Genomic DNA, 14,835 nt, shown 5'->3' with positions numbered 1-14,835 from the left:
AACTCTGAAAAAATCTTTCTCAGAGTTTCTTTAGAAATTTTTCCATTTAAAAAGAAGTGTCATTTATTGCTGTGATTTTTATTTTTCATTTAAAAAAATACAAACTTTCTAAAACATTAGGAAAGTAGAGAAAATTAGTCCTAGTTTTATCATACAAGTCTTTTTTTCTAGTATGTTGTTTTCCCCTGACATTTCAGTGACCAAACTCAATACAGAACTTTGATCCTACTTGTAAACCTTAACATAAATCTTTTTATATATTTTACATATTCTTAGTAAGAATCATTGGCATACACCATGTTAGCTACTACTTCTACATCATTGATTTGCTATTACTCAATATTTGCTTTGCTTCCAATATTTATTATTATTAATACTATGACAAAAATTGTGAGTAAAGTATTTTTCATATATAGAATTATTTTCTCAGGATATACTCCTTGGATCTATATTGTCATTTAAAATGGCTGTAAAGATATGAGATTGGCTCTTTCACTATCAGCATTGGTTATTATAATTAAAAAATATTTTTTGCTATTATGAGAAATGACATCTCACTATTACATTACTTTCATTTCTTGCCTACATCCAACATTTTGCCTATAACATTTGTGGCATATAGTTTGCCCATCTTGTTTTCTTTTAAATTTTATTAGAATTTTGACATAATATTTTACAGTAGTATGAATTAAATCTACTTGACATTTTACTTTATGTTTTATATCAGTGCATATGTATTTTAAATTCAGAAATCCCTTATACATACTTTTAAATATTAAATTTCATTTTAGAGTTTTTTATTGAGTAACTACATTCTCCTGAATTTATTTTTATCTTAAGATGTCATGTGATGTTCTAAAAGCACTGAACTAAAATTTTTAGCCAACCACAGTTTGTGTATATGGTACAACTTTACATGGGTGTGTGTATATGCCTGGGTGTTGGTTAAAACTGCAGATGCAAAACCCACTAATAGGGAGGACCAGCTGTACCAACCCCCTCATGGGAACTTGAGCATCTGGGGTTTTGGTATCCGTGGGCCCTCTTGGAACCTATCCCCCACAGATACTGAGAAATGACGATATGACAGTTTATAGTATGTACACAAATGAGAGGAAACCAAGGCAAATTTGGGAAAGGTCAGGTCAGAAAAAAGACTTCAGGAAGTTCTCCTTGAGTTTATTCTCCCTGGTTTTGCCCTTTTCTGGGTTAGGATGCTGTTTTCTCTTTTCTCCCACTAGTTGGGTGCCCTTGGGTTGGTTCCTTAACTTCTCTTAGACTCAGGTTCTTCAGCTGTAAAATGGGGCTGATAGTAAGTGGTAATTATCTCCTGGAAGTTCTCAGGTAATATAGGAGAAGAGAAGTGCTCCACTCAGAGACTCAATTATAGAAGTCATTAATATAATTATGTCTCCCCATCTCTTTCCTGTTTATTCACACTTGCTCTTGTCTTTCATTCTCGTTGACAGTTACCAGTTTGACGGGTTTGGCCTTAGTAGTTTGTTTCCACTCATTAAGACAAGGTTAAAGTTCCTGAAGTAAACCTTTAAGAGCAAGTCAGAAATCCTGAGGCATCTGGGAAATGCGATTACACGTTGAGAAATTGCTCCTAGTGTGCATTTTAGGACCTTAATTGCCCCAACTGCACTTCTTATAGTACGGGAAGTCTGTAAGAGGTGAGGGATAGTCAGAGGTCTGCTTTATGTCTTCCCGTTATCAGGCTAGGGACCACAAGCACAACAGCTTTTTTCTGGTGTTAGATGGCAGTTTTCTCCCAGGGTTTCATCTGCCCCCCCTTCTGTGAAGAGATAAAAACTTGTTGAAGGCAGAGTTCCCATGGGACACTGTGGGGTGGCTCTGTAGCACCAGGGATTGGAATTTAGCTACTCTGGTTTCAAAATTTGTTTTTTCTATTATATTTGAAATTTCCCCGTTAAAAATCAGATTTCTTTCTTTTAAAGAAATTTTAAAGAATCAAATATCCCTGAGAGAGATTATCAGGCATTCACTACTGTTTACTGAAGGGGTTGATGTGTAAATAAAGCAGCCATTGACTCAGACTCTCTGGAGACAGGTCTGGTGTTGACTTTGTCATTGATCTGTCTTCTTGCACAGGTCACAGTATCTCTGATGCTTGGTTTTCTTATAACTTTTAATATTGCTTTTCTCTCAGACAACGGTAATCACAAAAATAACTAACACCATGTCAAACTTGGTAAGTGTATTTTCTAATTTAAACCTCACGAGGACTTTAGGAGGCAGGTACTATTGTTCTCACTTGACAGATAAAGAAAGTGAGGCATCAAAGGCTGAATATTTGCATAAAGTCAGCAGAGAATCAATTAGTGACTTAAACCCGGTTTCCCTGGTGGCTCAGGTCATAAAGAATCCATCTGTAATGGATCGATCCTGGGTTCGATCACTGGGCTGGGATGATCCCCTGGAGAAGGAAATGGCAACCCAATCCAGTATTCTTGCCTGGAGAAGTCCATGGACAGAGGAGCCGGGAGGCTACAGTCCATGGGCTTGCAAAGAGTAGGACACGACTGAGTGACTAACACACACACAAACCAGGACTATGTGACGCTTTATTTTTAATCATTCTGGTATACAGTTATGATTGATGACTGTTGTCCTGATATCTAGCTGAGAACACGAAATTATATTAGAGGAAGAAGAGCTGCAAATTGAAGTAAGCAAGAATTGAAATATTTGAGCAGGTTAACAGCTGGTAGTGTAAATATCTCTAAAAGGTTGGAAGAATATTTTAACAGGATGTTAAATCGGGACTTTCAGTGGAGACATTGAAATACAATAATTAAGACCAAGATGCAAATCGTGAAGGGAAACACTTGAGCTAGGCTGTTGAAGATGAGAAATGATTTTGAAATGCTTTGGAGTGCTCTGAGGCTGCGTTATGAGTCCTGCCCCACCCCCAGGGCATGGGCAAGATCCAAGTGTGTGTGTGTGTGTGTGTGTGTGTGTATGTGTGTGTGTGTGTGTGTATGTGTGTTGGGAGGAGGGTGTGGAAGGGATAACTGGCTCTCGCATCTAGTTTACTGGGAAGAACTTCAAAGGCATCACTGGGGGAGATTGGAATTTGTCCCCCTGCAGGTAGGGAAACACAGTAGACTGATGTCAAACTCCAGCTTTGGAAATAGACAGATTAAAGGTCAGGAGATGGGTTGTACACCATTCTTGGCAGGAAAATCAAACTTGCTGCTGCTTTGGGATTGGCCTAGATTTGTGGAGTTTTCCCAAGCTAAAAGAGTGTTTCTTGTGGATCAATCTTTAAAATGAGACCTGGTTTGGGATTATTGCTAAACTCTTCTCCACTAGACAATACTTTGACAGTGATCAAAACTAAAGTCATAAACAAGGGGACAGATGGACACCACTTTCCTGAGGTCACGTCACCTGAGGAAGTACACGTCATCACTTAACGTATTAATACTATTCTAGCTGGAAACGCTTAACCTAATCTAGTTAGGAAGAAATGCAAGACAAAACTAGAGGACTATCCTATAAATAAATGGCCTGATTCTTCAAAACTGTCAATGTTATTAAAGACAAAGGATGTCTGAAGAATTGGTACAGATCAAAAAAAGACACTGAAGAGATATGACAGCTAAATGCTGTATGTGATCCTGCATGGGATTCTGTCCTGGAGGAAAAACAATGTCATCAAGCAGTGGTCCTCAACCTTTCTGGCATCAGGGACTGGTTCTGTGGAAGACAATTTTTCCACAGACGGGGGGTGGTGGGGATGGTTTTGAGATGATTTAAGCGCATTACATTTACTGTGCATTTTATTTCTATTATTTTTACATCAGCTCCACCTCAGATGATCAGGCATTAGATCCTTAAGGCTGGGGACCCCTGCTATGAAGGACAGTTGACAACACTGGATTATGGACAGTAGATTAAAGTTTTAGGTCAATGTTAACTTTTCTGAGCTGGATAGCTGTATTATGGATACAGAAGAGAATATCTTTGCTCTTAGGAACACATGAAGCCCTAGGTAAAGCGGCATGATATATGCAAGCTATAGACAGACAGTTCTAAAAATAAATTGTATGTGTGTATGTGTGTGTTTCTAGAGAAAGACAATGATGAAACATAGGTGGCAGATTATAAAAATTGGTGAATTTGGGTCAAAGTGATGTGCTCTTCATAAAAAGTTACTCTTTTGTAACTTTTCTGCAAGTTTGAGATTATTTCAGAATAAAAATGAAAAACATTATTTTTTCAGCAATGCCTTCCCACTCACCAAGGTCTGTTTCACCTCAATTACCTCTACCCCTTCCACACATGATCACCTCCTCCAGAAATGCTAGTAAACCCACTCTAGACCTGCTAAGTCAAACGTTTCATGGGATGGAGCCTAGGGAGATGTGTTTTAAGATGGTTCTTACAGTGAAGTTTGAGAAGCACTGGTTTAGACTAGTCAGAACCCATGCTTGGAGTTGGGTGGGGGGTGGCGTTGACCCCATTCAGGCTGGTAGACATGGGGGAAAAGTGGACAGTTCTCTGGGATCTACCTCTCAACAGTGGCAGATTCTCCTTCTACAAACCCTATGAGAATCCTATCAGCTTCTCCTTCCACATTCTTCCCTATATCATCCCCTATTCTCATTCCAGCTTGCTCCTGGAGGCAAGTCACAGCACTTTTTTAGGCCAAGATTTCACAGCAGGTTGTATACATAACTAAGGCATATTTGTTAGAAGACAAATCCACAGAACTCTCCCTAGTGAATATAGAGATGGGGATTCAGGAGGAAGGGGCACTTTGCCCTGGCTGTACCTGGGACACTTCCCTGGGGAAATGGAGCTTGGGCGTGTAGAGGTAGGAGGAGGGAAGGAGGAAGAGGAATTTCTGGCAGAGGGACCATTGCCTTCAAAAGCATGAAGACTGGGACTTCCTTGTGGCCCAGTGCCCAAGACCCTGAGCTCCCAACGCAGAGAGCTTGTGTTTGATCCTTGGTGAGGGAACTAGATCCCACATGCTGCGACTAAGAATTTGCATGCAACAACTAAAAGGTCCCGCATGGCACAATGAAGATTGAAGACTTCGCATGGCAGAACTAAGACCCTGTGCAGTCAATAAAAAGAAAAATCACGAGACTAAAAGCACTAGATTATATGTGGGAAGTCTGGCTTCCCACAAGGCTATCAGGAGTGGAAGAGCAGAAACTAAAGTTATCAAAGGAGGAGACCAGATAATGACCACTGTGGAATGTTATGACATGGTGGTGTCATATTCTCAGCAGAGGAAATCCATTTAGATGGACTGATGCCCACAGTATCTAATATTCATACCAGCAGATTAAAGACTTTAAGCTTTCTTCTGTAGACAAGGGGGTGTCGTTGTACGTTTGAGCAGTTTTGATCAGATCAGCTTTGTAAGGAGAGTGCTCTGGCTTGCTGTGAGGACTGTGAGTGGGGGAGACTGGAAGAGTAGAGACTTGGGAGCAGGCAACAGGTATAGGATGGAGCAAGTGGGGAAGATAAAGAGGAGACAGTTTTTGAGATAAAGGAAAGAAAGTAGGTAGAGAAAAGAAAAAAGAGTGACTCCAAGACTTTGTTCCTGATTACTTAAGAGGTGGCTGATGCCACTGATGACAAAAGTGATTTGATTGGAAGATGGAACATTTTGAATTTGTGCATTGAGACAATTAATGAGGAATTAAGTAATGTGTTCTACCCCACCTACAGCTTCATTGAATTCTTTTTAGTTGTAACCTCCCACCTTTTCCCCAGTCTCGGCAGCTAAGAATGAGGCTACTGTTGCTCAAAGTAGGTGTCAGGTGAAACCATGAACACAGAGGTCAAGGGAAAAGTATAGTGAGCAAAAGTGTAAGTTTGCAGAAAACTTTCTTATCGCTCCCAAAAGGAACCCTGTGTCCTTTCTTATCCCCTCCAGGCCATAGGTAACCACTAATTGGCTTAAAAAATATTTATTATTTATTTATTTGCCTTCACTGGGTCTTAGTTGCTGCATGTGGATATTTAGTTGCAGTATGTGGGATCTAGTTCCCTGACCAGGAATTGAACCCAGGGCCCCTGCGGGAGTGCAGTCTTAGCTACTGAATCACCAGGGATGTCCCCACTAATTGACTTTTCATCTACATGAATTTGCCTATTTGCACATTTCATATAATTAGAATCATATAACATGTGATCTTTTGTGCCTGGTTTCTTCCACTTAGCATGTTTTCAAGGTTCATCTATGTTGTAATATGAACCAGTAGTTTCTATGGCCATGTACCATTCCGCTGTGCATTTATCCATTCATCACGGATGATGGACACTGGCTATTATGAATAAAGCTACTATGAATATTTTTGTACAATTTTTTTTGTGCACACATATGCTTTCATTTCTCTTGAATACCTATGTAGAGATGGAATTGCTGAAAGTGAAAGTGACGTCTCTCAGTTGTGTCCAACTCTTTGCGACCCTACGGACTATAGCCCACCAGGCTCCTCTGTCCATGGGGGTTCTCCAGGCAAGAATACTGGAGTGGGTTGCCATTTCCTTCTCCAGGGGATCTTCCTGACCCACATTGCAGGCAGACTCTTTACCCTCTGAGCCACCAGGGAATTGCTGGGTCAAATGTTAAGTTTGTTTAACTTTTTTAAGGACTATCAAACTCTTTTTCCAAAATTTCTACTAGCAATAGAGCATTCCAATTTTTCCATATCTTTGTCAATACTCGTTATTATCTTATCAGTCCCTTATCAGATATATGATTTGCAAATACTTTCTCCCATATGATTATATTAACTCTCTTGATAGCATCCTTTGAGGCACAAAAATTTTTAAATTTGGTAAAGTCAAATTTATCTATCTTTTCTTTTGTTGCTTATGGCTTTGGTGCCATATTTATGAGATCATTGATAAATTCAATATTATGAACATTTACCCCTATATTTTTTCTTATTTATTTTTAATTGAAGGATAATTACAATATTGTATTGGTTTCTGAATACATCAACACCTCTATGTTTTCTTATAGGAGTTTTACAGTATTAGCTCATATATTTAGGTCCGTTTTGATGGTGGTAAAAATCTAGTCAACTCTGGATACATTAAGTTTAGGTTTTCTCAATCATCCCAGTTTTAGTCTCAGTAAATCTAGGACTCGGCGTTTTCCTTCATCCTCTTCTTATGTGGGATTTAGCCAAGTCATTAATGGTTAATGGTACCTGTTGACAAGTAGTATGTATAGAGTGGGTTAGAATTAGGATTAGGTTTAAATGTGGTTCTCTGTCCTAGGATTAGCTTCAAAGAGAAGACAACAATAGATCCTGAAGAAAGTTTGGGGATCTGGGATTAGGGTGAACATGCATCCCAGCTGAAGTGGGGTTACTCTTGGAGGTAGCAAGTTTCACAGAGGTCCCTGAGACTCTATAACAATAGCTGTACTAGGGGATTTTTCTCCCACACATTCAACATATATTTATTAATTGCCTATCATGTGCCAAGAACTCTTATAATAGTGGAATAAAGCAGGAATGCAAACAGACAAATTCTCTGCCATCTTGGAACTCATATTCTAGTGGGAGGAGACGGACAATAAATAAGCAAATAACATGGTGTGCTCAAAAAAAAAACCTAAGAAAAATAGAATAGGGGAGACAGAGAACAAATGAAGCTTAGGACAGTATTTTTTACAGGGTGGTCAGGGAAAGACTCCTGTGATATGGTGCCATCAGAGCAGAGACCTGAAGCAGGAGAAGGACCGAAACCTGCAGATACACGTGGGAAGAACATAGAAGGCGGAGGGAACAGCAAGTGCAGTGGCCTCCTATGGCATATTTGAAGGTGAGCGAGGAGGCCAAGATGGCTGGAAAGGAAGGGGTCAAGTCAGTGGTGGGAGATGAAGTCAGAGATGTGGTGGCGGGCTCTCAGAATGGTTGTGCAGGTGCGGACTGCTCACCACTCACTCATAGAAACGGTGCTGCTCACATATGTGTACCCGGACAGCCGCACCACATCAGCCCAGGGGGAAGATCAATGTAGGGCCTTAAGGGCCATGGAAGTGACTTTAGAATTCACTCTGAGATGGGACGCCACTGCAATGTTTTGAGCAGAGGCTTGACCTAATTTCTATTTTAACAGCAAATGTCTGGCTTCTTGGTAGAGAATAGATCATAAAGGTGCAATGGTGGAAGAGAGGAGGTCAGTGAGCAGTCTGCTGTGATCCAGGAGAGAGATGATGGAGGCATGGACCAGGGTTGTAGGATTTTGTTTATAGTTTGAAAGCTGAGTTGACAGGATTTGCTGGTAAACTGAATGTGGGACATGAGAGAGAGGAGTCAAAAATGATTCCGAGGTTTCCAAGCTGAGCAAATGAAGGATAGAATTGCCAGAATAGCTAAGGCACAGAAGACCCTTTGGTGGTTGACTGACCATCTATTTCATGTTAACGAGAAGTGTGACTGGATTCAGGTCTCAGACTATACAGGACACCTCAGTGGATGGTGGGTGGTGGGGATGGGGTGAGGAGGAAAAAAGACATTGATCTTGGTTATGTGACTTGAAGTCTGTACCTGTTCACTTGTTTTATAATGTCTTGTTCACTGATAAGTTTGTACCTAGGGGAAACAAAGAAAAACATTCATGACTTGGGCCAATAATAGTGGAGCATCCATTTGGATATTTGACACAGGACTGTGCAACATGGGAAACCATAGAATGTAATCCATGGGCTTCTTGGATAAATAGAAACCTCCATTTTCAGGGTCTTCATCAAGTTCCATCTCAAGCTTTTAAATAGCTCCTCTGCTCAATGCCTGGGAGGCTCCCAACATTAAAATAGTGTATCATGTAGACAGAAGAGAGCTTCTGTCACACAACAGGCATTTCTAAGTTGCTAAGTAATGATTTCCAAAGGAGAACCCAGAAGTAAAGGGAGATCTGTCAGTTACATGGTAGGACAATGACTGGGTCCAGTTTATCCCAACACATACAGGCTTTGCACTGACATTTCCTGGATTCTGTGTCTAACATTTAATTCTTTATCTTGCATGTTTTCTAGACGTCTGAATATTAAGCTTATTCCTTCAGTAGAGAACTCACCTGCCAATGCAGGAGACATAAGAGACACAGGTTTCATTCCTGGGTTGGGAAGATCCCCTGGAGAAGGAAATGGCAGCCCACTCTAGCATTCTTGCCTGTAGAATCCCATGGACACAGGAGCCTGGTGGGCTACAGACTATGGGGTCTTAAAGAATCCGACACGACTAAAGCAACTTTGCAGAAGCAGCTTTACATTCCATTGTATAAGTGTCAACCCAAACCATCTTCAAAATGTAAGACAGCCTTGAACTGTAAATTTAAAATTCCATCAGTTGCACAATTTGGCACACACCTCTTTGTGCGCCCTGAGTCCCCTCACCTTTCAGCAAACCTTGCTCTTGGGGGATGACTTATGTCGAAAGTCTTTGATTGGGTGGCTAGTGTTCTAACTGCGGCCCAAGTTTGCCTTTTCCAGGTCTTCCGGAAGGATAGGACCAAAGTCTTTTAAAATGATTAGACGAGAGTTAACAAAAATAACAACGAAGGTGTGGAAACGTGTCCCGCTGCCAGTTTCATTCATGACCGTTGGAACTTTGAGAGTCAGAAGCTTTAAAAAGGAAACAAACCGAGGCTGTCAGTGAGAGGGTGACAGCGGGCTCCGGAGGTGGAAGGTTAAACCTGGGTTTGGGATTAAGAGCAGAGGCGCGGCCTCCGAGGTTTAACAGAAGGTTTCGCTGCTTACGGTTGGCTAAACAATTGCTGGCTCGGCCAAGCGACTTTTCCCTCGCGTCTACCTGGACATCTGCTGACGGGTCAAGTTTCATTAACGCCTTACATGAATACTAGAGACAAAAACCTAAACTACTAACTCCACATGGAGACAAACCCTTCCCTCTCCCTCGTCTCCCTCCTTTTCCCTCCTATTTTCTTTCCTTATTGTGTATTTTGAAAAAGTTCTATTTTTTTCATTTACTTCAACACCCTCCTTTCTCTCCCCCTGTCGGCAAAGTCCCCCTTCCACGCATCCACCCCACCCTGACTCCTCCTTTTCATCTGCAGGCGTGAGGTTGTCTCACTCAGCTCGGGTCCGACGCGCCCGCCCCATCGCCAATTCGCATGCTCCCCGCCCCCTTTAAGACGCGGGAACGGGTCTGGACCCCGCTGTCCTTCGCCTTCCCAGGCGGGAACCGTCGCATCCCAAGTCTGGCCACTCCAGGGCGGCTCTCGGGCGACAGCTTCCCGGCTCGGGGGCCCCGCTGTCGCCCCTCCAGCGCCTCCCCGCGTTCGGTGCGCGCGCGCCTCGGCTTCCCGGGTGGCCGGGTCCCCCGCCCCCTAAAGTCGTCCCTCCCCGGCCGGGCTCCGCCCCCCGCCGCCGCTGCCTGATTGGCCTCCGCCTCCTTGTCCCCACGCTCCTCGGCTCCCCTTCGCCCAATGGGCACCACCACCTGGTCCAAAAATTTCCCCGAGGGGACCCAAAGGCTCTGCAAGCAGCAGCTCGGGCCAGGCGGCGGGGACCGCCGCGGAGGCGCGCGGAGCGCGGAGGCTTCGCGGAGGCGGGAGCGGGGGAGCGAGGAGGAGGAGCAAAGGTGTCGGAGAGAAAAGTTCTGAAAGGAACAGGAAACCTGCCGGGGAGGCGGCGGCTGCGGCTCTCCCGGCGTCCGAGCGGCGCGCGGCGCGGGGTCTCCGGAGCCGCGGCCCCGGTCCTGGCGGCTCTCCCGGCACAGCTTTATCCGTCTGGCCGTGCCCGCCGCCGCCGCCGCCGCCGCCGTTCTGGGCTGCAGGCGGGCGCTCCGTTCCGCCTCTGCCGCTGCGGCTCCCCCGAGAGGGCGGCGCGGGTGCTGAGAAGAGAAGGGGGCGTCTTCTTCGGAGCATGAAGCAGCATGTCCGATAAAATGTCCAGCTTCCTCTACATAGGGGACATCGTGTCCCTGTACGCGGAGGGCTCGGTCAACGGTTTCATCAACACGCTGGGGTAAGCCGGGGCGCCGGCCGGGGAGCGCGGGCTGCGGAGCGCTGGCGCTCGGTCCCCTCGGAGCTCATCCCCTTCGCCTAGGGTGGCCGGGCAGGCTCTGTGCCCGCGGACAGCGCGCTGCGCTCGGCTGGCGCGCTCGCAGGAAGCTGCCGGTGGAGGCAGGACTTTCTCAGCAACTTCGTAATCTCGAGCTCAGACGCATCTGAAAAGGAGGAAGTGATTCAGAAGCCCGAACGCAGGCCAGACGAAGTCTTCGTTGGCCTCTCCGTGGGTTGTTTTGATTAAAAAAAAAAAAAAAAATTTTTTTTTTTTTTTTTTACCCTTATAGGTGGGTGGGGGGGCGGGGAACCCAACGCAAACAACACGGCTCCTCTCCCCATCGTTGCAAGCCCCTGTCCCTCACGGCCGGGTTTGTAAGAGCAGTGGATTAAAGTCTGTGGCCTTGGACGTGAGACTCGGGCGATGAGGCGAGCGGGAGGAGTGTGGCTTTGCCCTGCGGGAGGAGCTCACTGTCCCCGCTTCGCTGAAGTAATTTCCTTTTGGCCGTGCCAAACGGGAACTCGCCCGGCCTCGGGGGCGTCCTGGGGGCTTCTGGGTTCTAGAACTCACACCTGCTTTCTGCCCTCCCCGGGCCTGGGCCCGCTGAAATGCTCAGCCTCTGCTGGGATGCAGCCAAGTGCATGGCTCTTGAGATTGAAGTTGATTCTTGAATGGGGGAAGTAGGTATATAAACATAACCTGTGCTAGCTGGGTAGAGAGGACTTCCTTGATTACTAGTATTTTCTCTCTGTCCTGATGGTGAACACCAGCCTGTAGTTTTAATGCGCACTGCATTGTCTTTTGATAGGCACGTTTTTGTTGCTGTTGACGCCGTGTCGGTAGCTGGACTCCCCAGTCTTAGAGATTTTAGGCTGAGGAACTGGTGTTTCCACTTATGACTGGTCACTTTTGTTTTTCTTCTGGTGTTAGATTTTAGGGCACACGACTTAACATGTCCTTGGACGGTGACTTTGAGTCATGCCATTAACAGGGTGGTGTCTCCCTGACAGGCGACATGGGAGCCCCAAATTCCAGAGTTTTTTGTTTTTTTGAGTTTCTGTTGCTTGTGCATCTCCTCTCATGAGTGAAAGAAGGGAGGTAGATTTAATGTAATTCCTTTAAGATCAGTGTTAATTTATTGTGAAACTAAAACATGGAAGATAAAAAAAAAAGATGTGACACGTGCTTGGTGCTGAGTTTGTAAATCATAAGCTGCCATTTGTTTCTGGGAGAGTTCACAGCTCAAGGTCAGTGTTTGGGCCCCCAACGACATTTTGCAGATGAACTCTGCTGCACCTCACCCCTCTCCACTGTGGACTGTCTTTGTGGAGGTAACATGATGGTTAAGGTGGAGGGGCCTGGGGTCAAATCTCTGCTTTTCTTCTTATGAACCTGATGACCCTGGGCAAGTTGTATAATTGCATCTCAGTTTCCTCACCCTGAAAATGGGAAGATCATGGTTACTACCTCATAGGATTGTGCTAAGAAGTGAATTAACACTTAGATTGTGCTAAGAAGTGTTTAGTATAACACCAGGCATGGGAGCAGTTGTATAAAATGTTTGCTATTGTAATTATCACTCCCTTGGTAACTGTGAGCAATAGTGACACTCTTGGACAAAATAATAAAAAGGATTAGGAATAAAGTACAAAACCTAGTCAAATAAAAAGCCATGTTTTTGTAGGGTCTTATTCAGCAAAAGAGGGCTTTCCTGGTGGCTCAGATGGTAATGAATCTACCTGCTCTGCGGGAGACTCGGGTTCAGTGCCTGGGTTGGGAAGATCCTCTAGAGAAGGGAATGGCAACTCACTCCAGTATTCTTGTCTGGAGAATTCCATGGACAGAGGAGTCTGGCCAGCTACAGTCCATGGGGTTTCAAAGAATCGGACATGGCTGAGCGACTAATACACACTTTCAGCAGAGGAATGTGTTTGGTAACTACCTACTTAAGCGCTTTTACTGTCTCTCCTGATCAATTTGGAGATGGAGAAATGGAGGGGAAGAGAAATGAAGTGACTTACCTATGAAGCAGAGGACATTAATGTTAAAAGCTGGAACTGTAGCCTTGTCCCCAGATTCTCAGCCAGGTGTATATTTCTTTGGGTATATATTGTTGTCTTTAAGCCTTGAGAGAAAGCAGCTTGACCTTTAATGTAGCGTATAGATTTGTATTCAACATTTCTTGCTGGTGTTGTGGAAGTTGAGTTGCTTTAGAGTGTGTTTGTGCAGTATTATTTTTCTATTGACAAACAGATTCTTTTTGAGGTTACTATGACAAGACCTCTGTGCAGCTCAATTCTAAGGTGAGGGTGGATCTTTGGTATGCTGCCGCCCGTGAAGCTTGGTGCTTTGATAGAGTGTTCTTTTTCTTTATGGAGTCCATGGAGTAGTTGGAGTACAATATAGTTCATAGAACTACAGTGGCCTGAGAGTTTTAGGAGTTACAAAACTGGCAGGAGCCTATGTGCATGCGACATGAAGTGTTCTCTAGGCAAAGTAGCATCATCTACTTTGTTAGTGTAGAAGACAACTGGTAGATATGTTGCCTTGCATCTTTTTTAGGGCCATAAATATCAAAACAGCATTATAGTTTTTCATTATATTGTTGTAGGATCATATTTATACTCTTTTTCTATCAAAGACAGAGTGCATACTTCAAATTGAATCTCTCTGCTCTTCTGTAGTTGGAGGGAGATTTGTTGTCTGAGGTCTATTGCTAATTATAACCTTGTTGGTATCATTTACTCCCTTTTCATGTCAGCATGTCTTTGTGGAGAGTAAGAGTATATGCTTCTCCCATCCCTAGGGTATTATAAAAGTGAATGAAAGAGACAGAAAGGAAAGAGCCCCCCCCCCCCCTTTTTTAAAGAAAGTTTGTAGGAAAATCCACATTACGCTTGTATTCTTGTGGCCCTTAAGTTTCTTCAAAGGTATGTGAATTGTTAAAGTGAATCAGAGAGCTTGATTGGAGACGTTGGCATTGTATTTAGTTAGCCAGCATAGTTTGTTCCATTGTAATATTAAAAACTCAGCGGAAGAGCTAAAAATGAGGCTGAAAGTTTCTGACTTCTGTTTTTACTCTTTATCTATTTCACACTTTTGGTCGTGTGATGGTTTTTCAAATTCAGCTTAATTATCACAAGATAATTCATAGATATTTATTTATCTGCAGATAAATCATATCTGATTTTAGTATCTAGTGTGGAAATTTGAGAGGATACACATTATTTGGCTTTTGGGAATTTTTTGCAATAAAGTCATGAATTTTCAGCTGGAAAAAAAATTACAGGTTTTCATTCTGTTAGAGTTCAGTAGGCCCTTTTAGAGGCCTTTCCAACTGGAAATGTGGTAAGATTTTTGTAGGCTCTGTGACCTAGCTTTTAAGTTCAGTTTCTCAGTCTGAGAAGTTAGACTGTTCCTATTGCAAAGGTTTGCATTTCCCTCCCGCCCACCCACCTCCCCACAATTATCCTTTAACCAGGATTTACCTGATGTTTCTGAATCCCGAGTTGTTGCTAAATAAGGTAGAGTCTTGTTCTTCCGGCTTGTATTGGTAACAAAGGGGCCTGGTTTATATTTTCTAACTTAATTTTTCATCTAAATATCTTTTTAAGAAACACTTATGTTGACTTAAGGAAAACTGTTAAATCTTGTTGGATAAAGATGGTGAATATATTTTAAAGAAACAATTTTTTTTGCTACTGTACATTTTAATGTTATGGTTTTTATTTTTCTTTTAAAAGTGAAGGAGTTTGGGGACATGCTGTACAGTTTCAAATGTGGTGTTGCTTTTTTTTTTT

General features: G+C 43.3%; 1 protein-coding gene across 2 annotated transcripts in view; it reads left to right on the top strand.

Annotated features, from left to right (window-relative positions):
* The first annotated feature begins 10,864 nt into the window (after positions 1 to 10,864).
* Positions 10,865 to 14,835, top strand: part of ITPR2 (inositol 1,4,5-trisphosphate receptor type 2) — a 556,807-nt gene continuing 552,836 nt past the window's right edge. For both annotated transcript variants that reach the window (XM_061125163.1, XM_061125162.1), the window contains exon 1: positions 10,865 to 10,996. Coding sequence is in view for 1 of the 2 variants with exons in the window: in XM_061125162.1 (XP_060981145.1) it covers positions 10,905 to 10,996 (92 nt within the window). In the remaining variant the exon portion in view is untranslated. The remainder of the gene's footprint in view (positions 10,997 to 14,835) is intronic.

This window comes from Dama dama, chromosome 22, assembly GCF_033118175.1.
Source record: "Dama dama isolate Ldn47 chromosome 22, ASM3311817v1, whole genome shotgun sequence".
Lineage (NCBI taxonomy): Eukaryota > Metazoa > Chordata > Mammalia > Artiodactyla > Cervidae > Dama > Dama dama.
The sequence above is the reverse complement of the archived record's forward strand: the minus strand, read 5'-3'. Positions and strand labels throughout refer to the sequence as shown.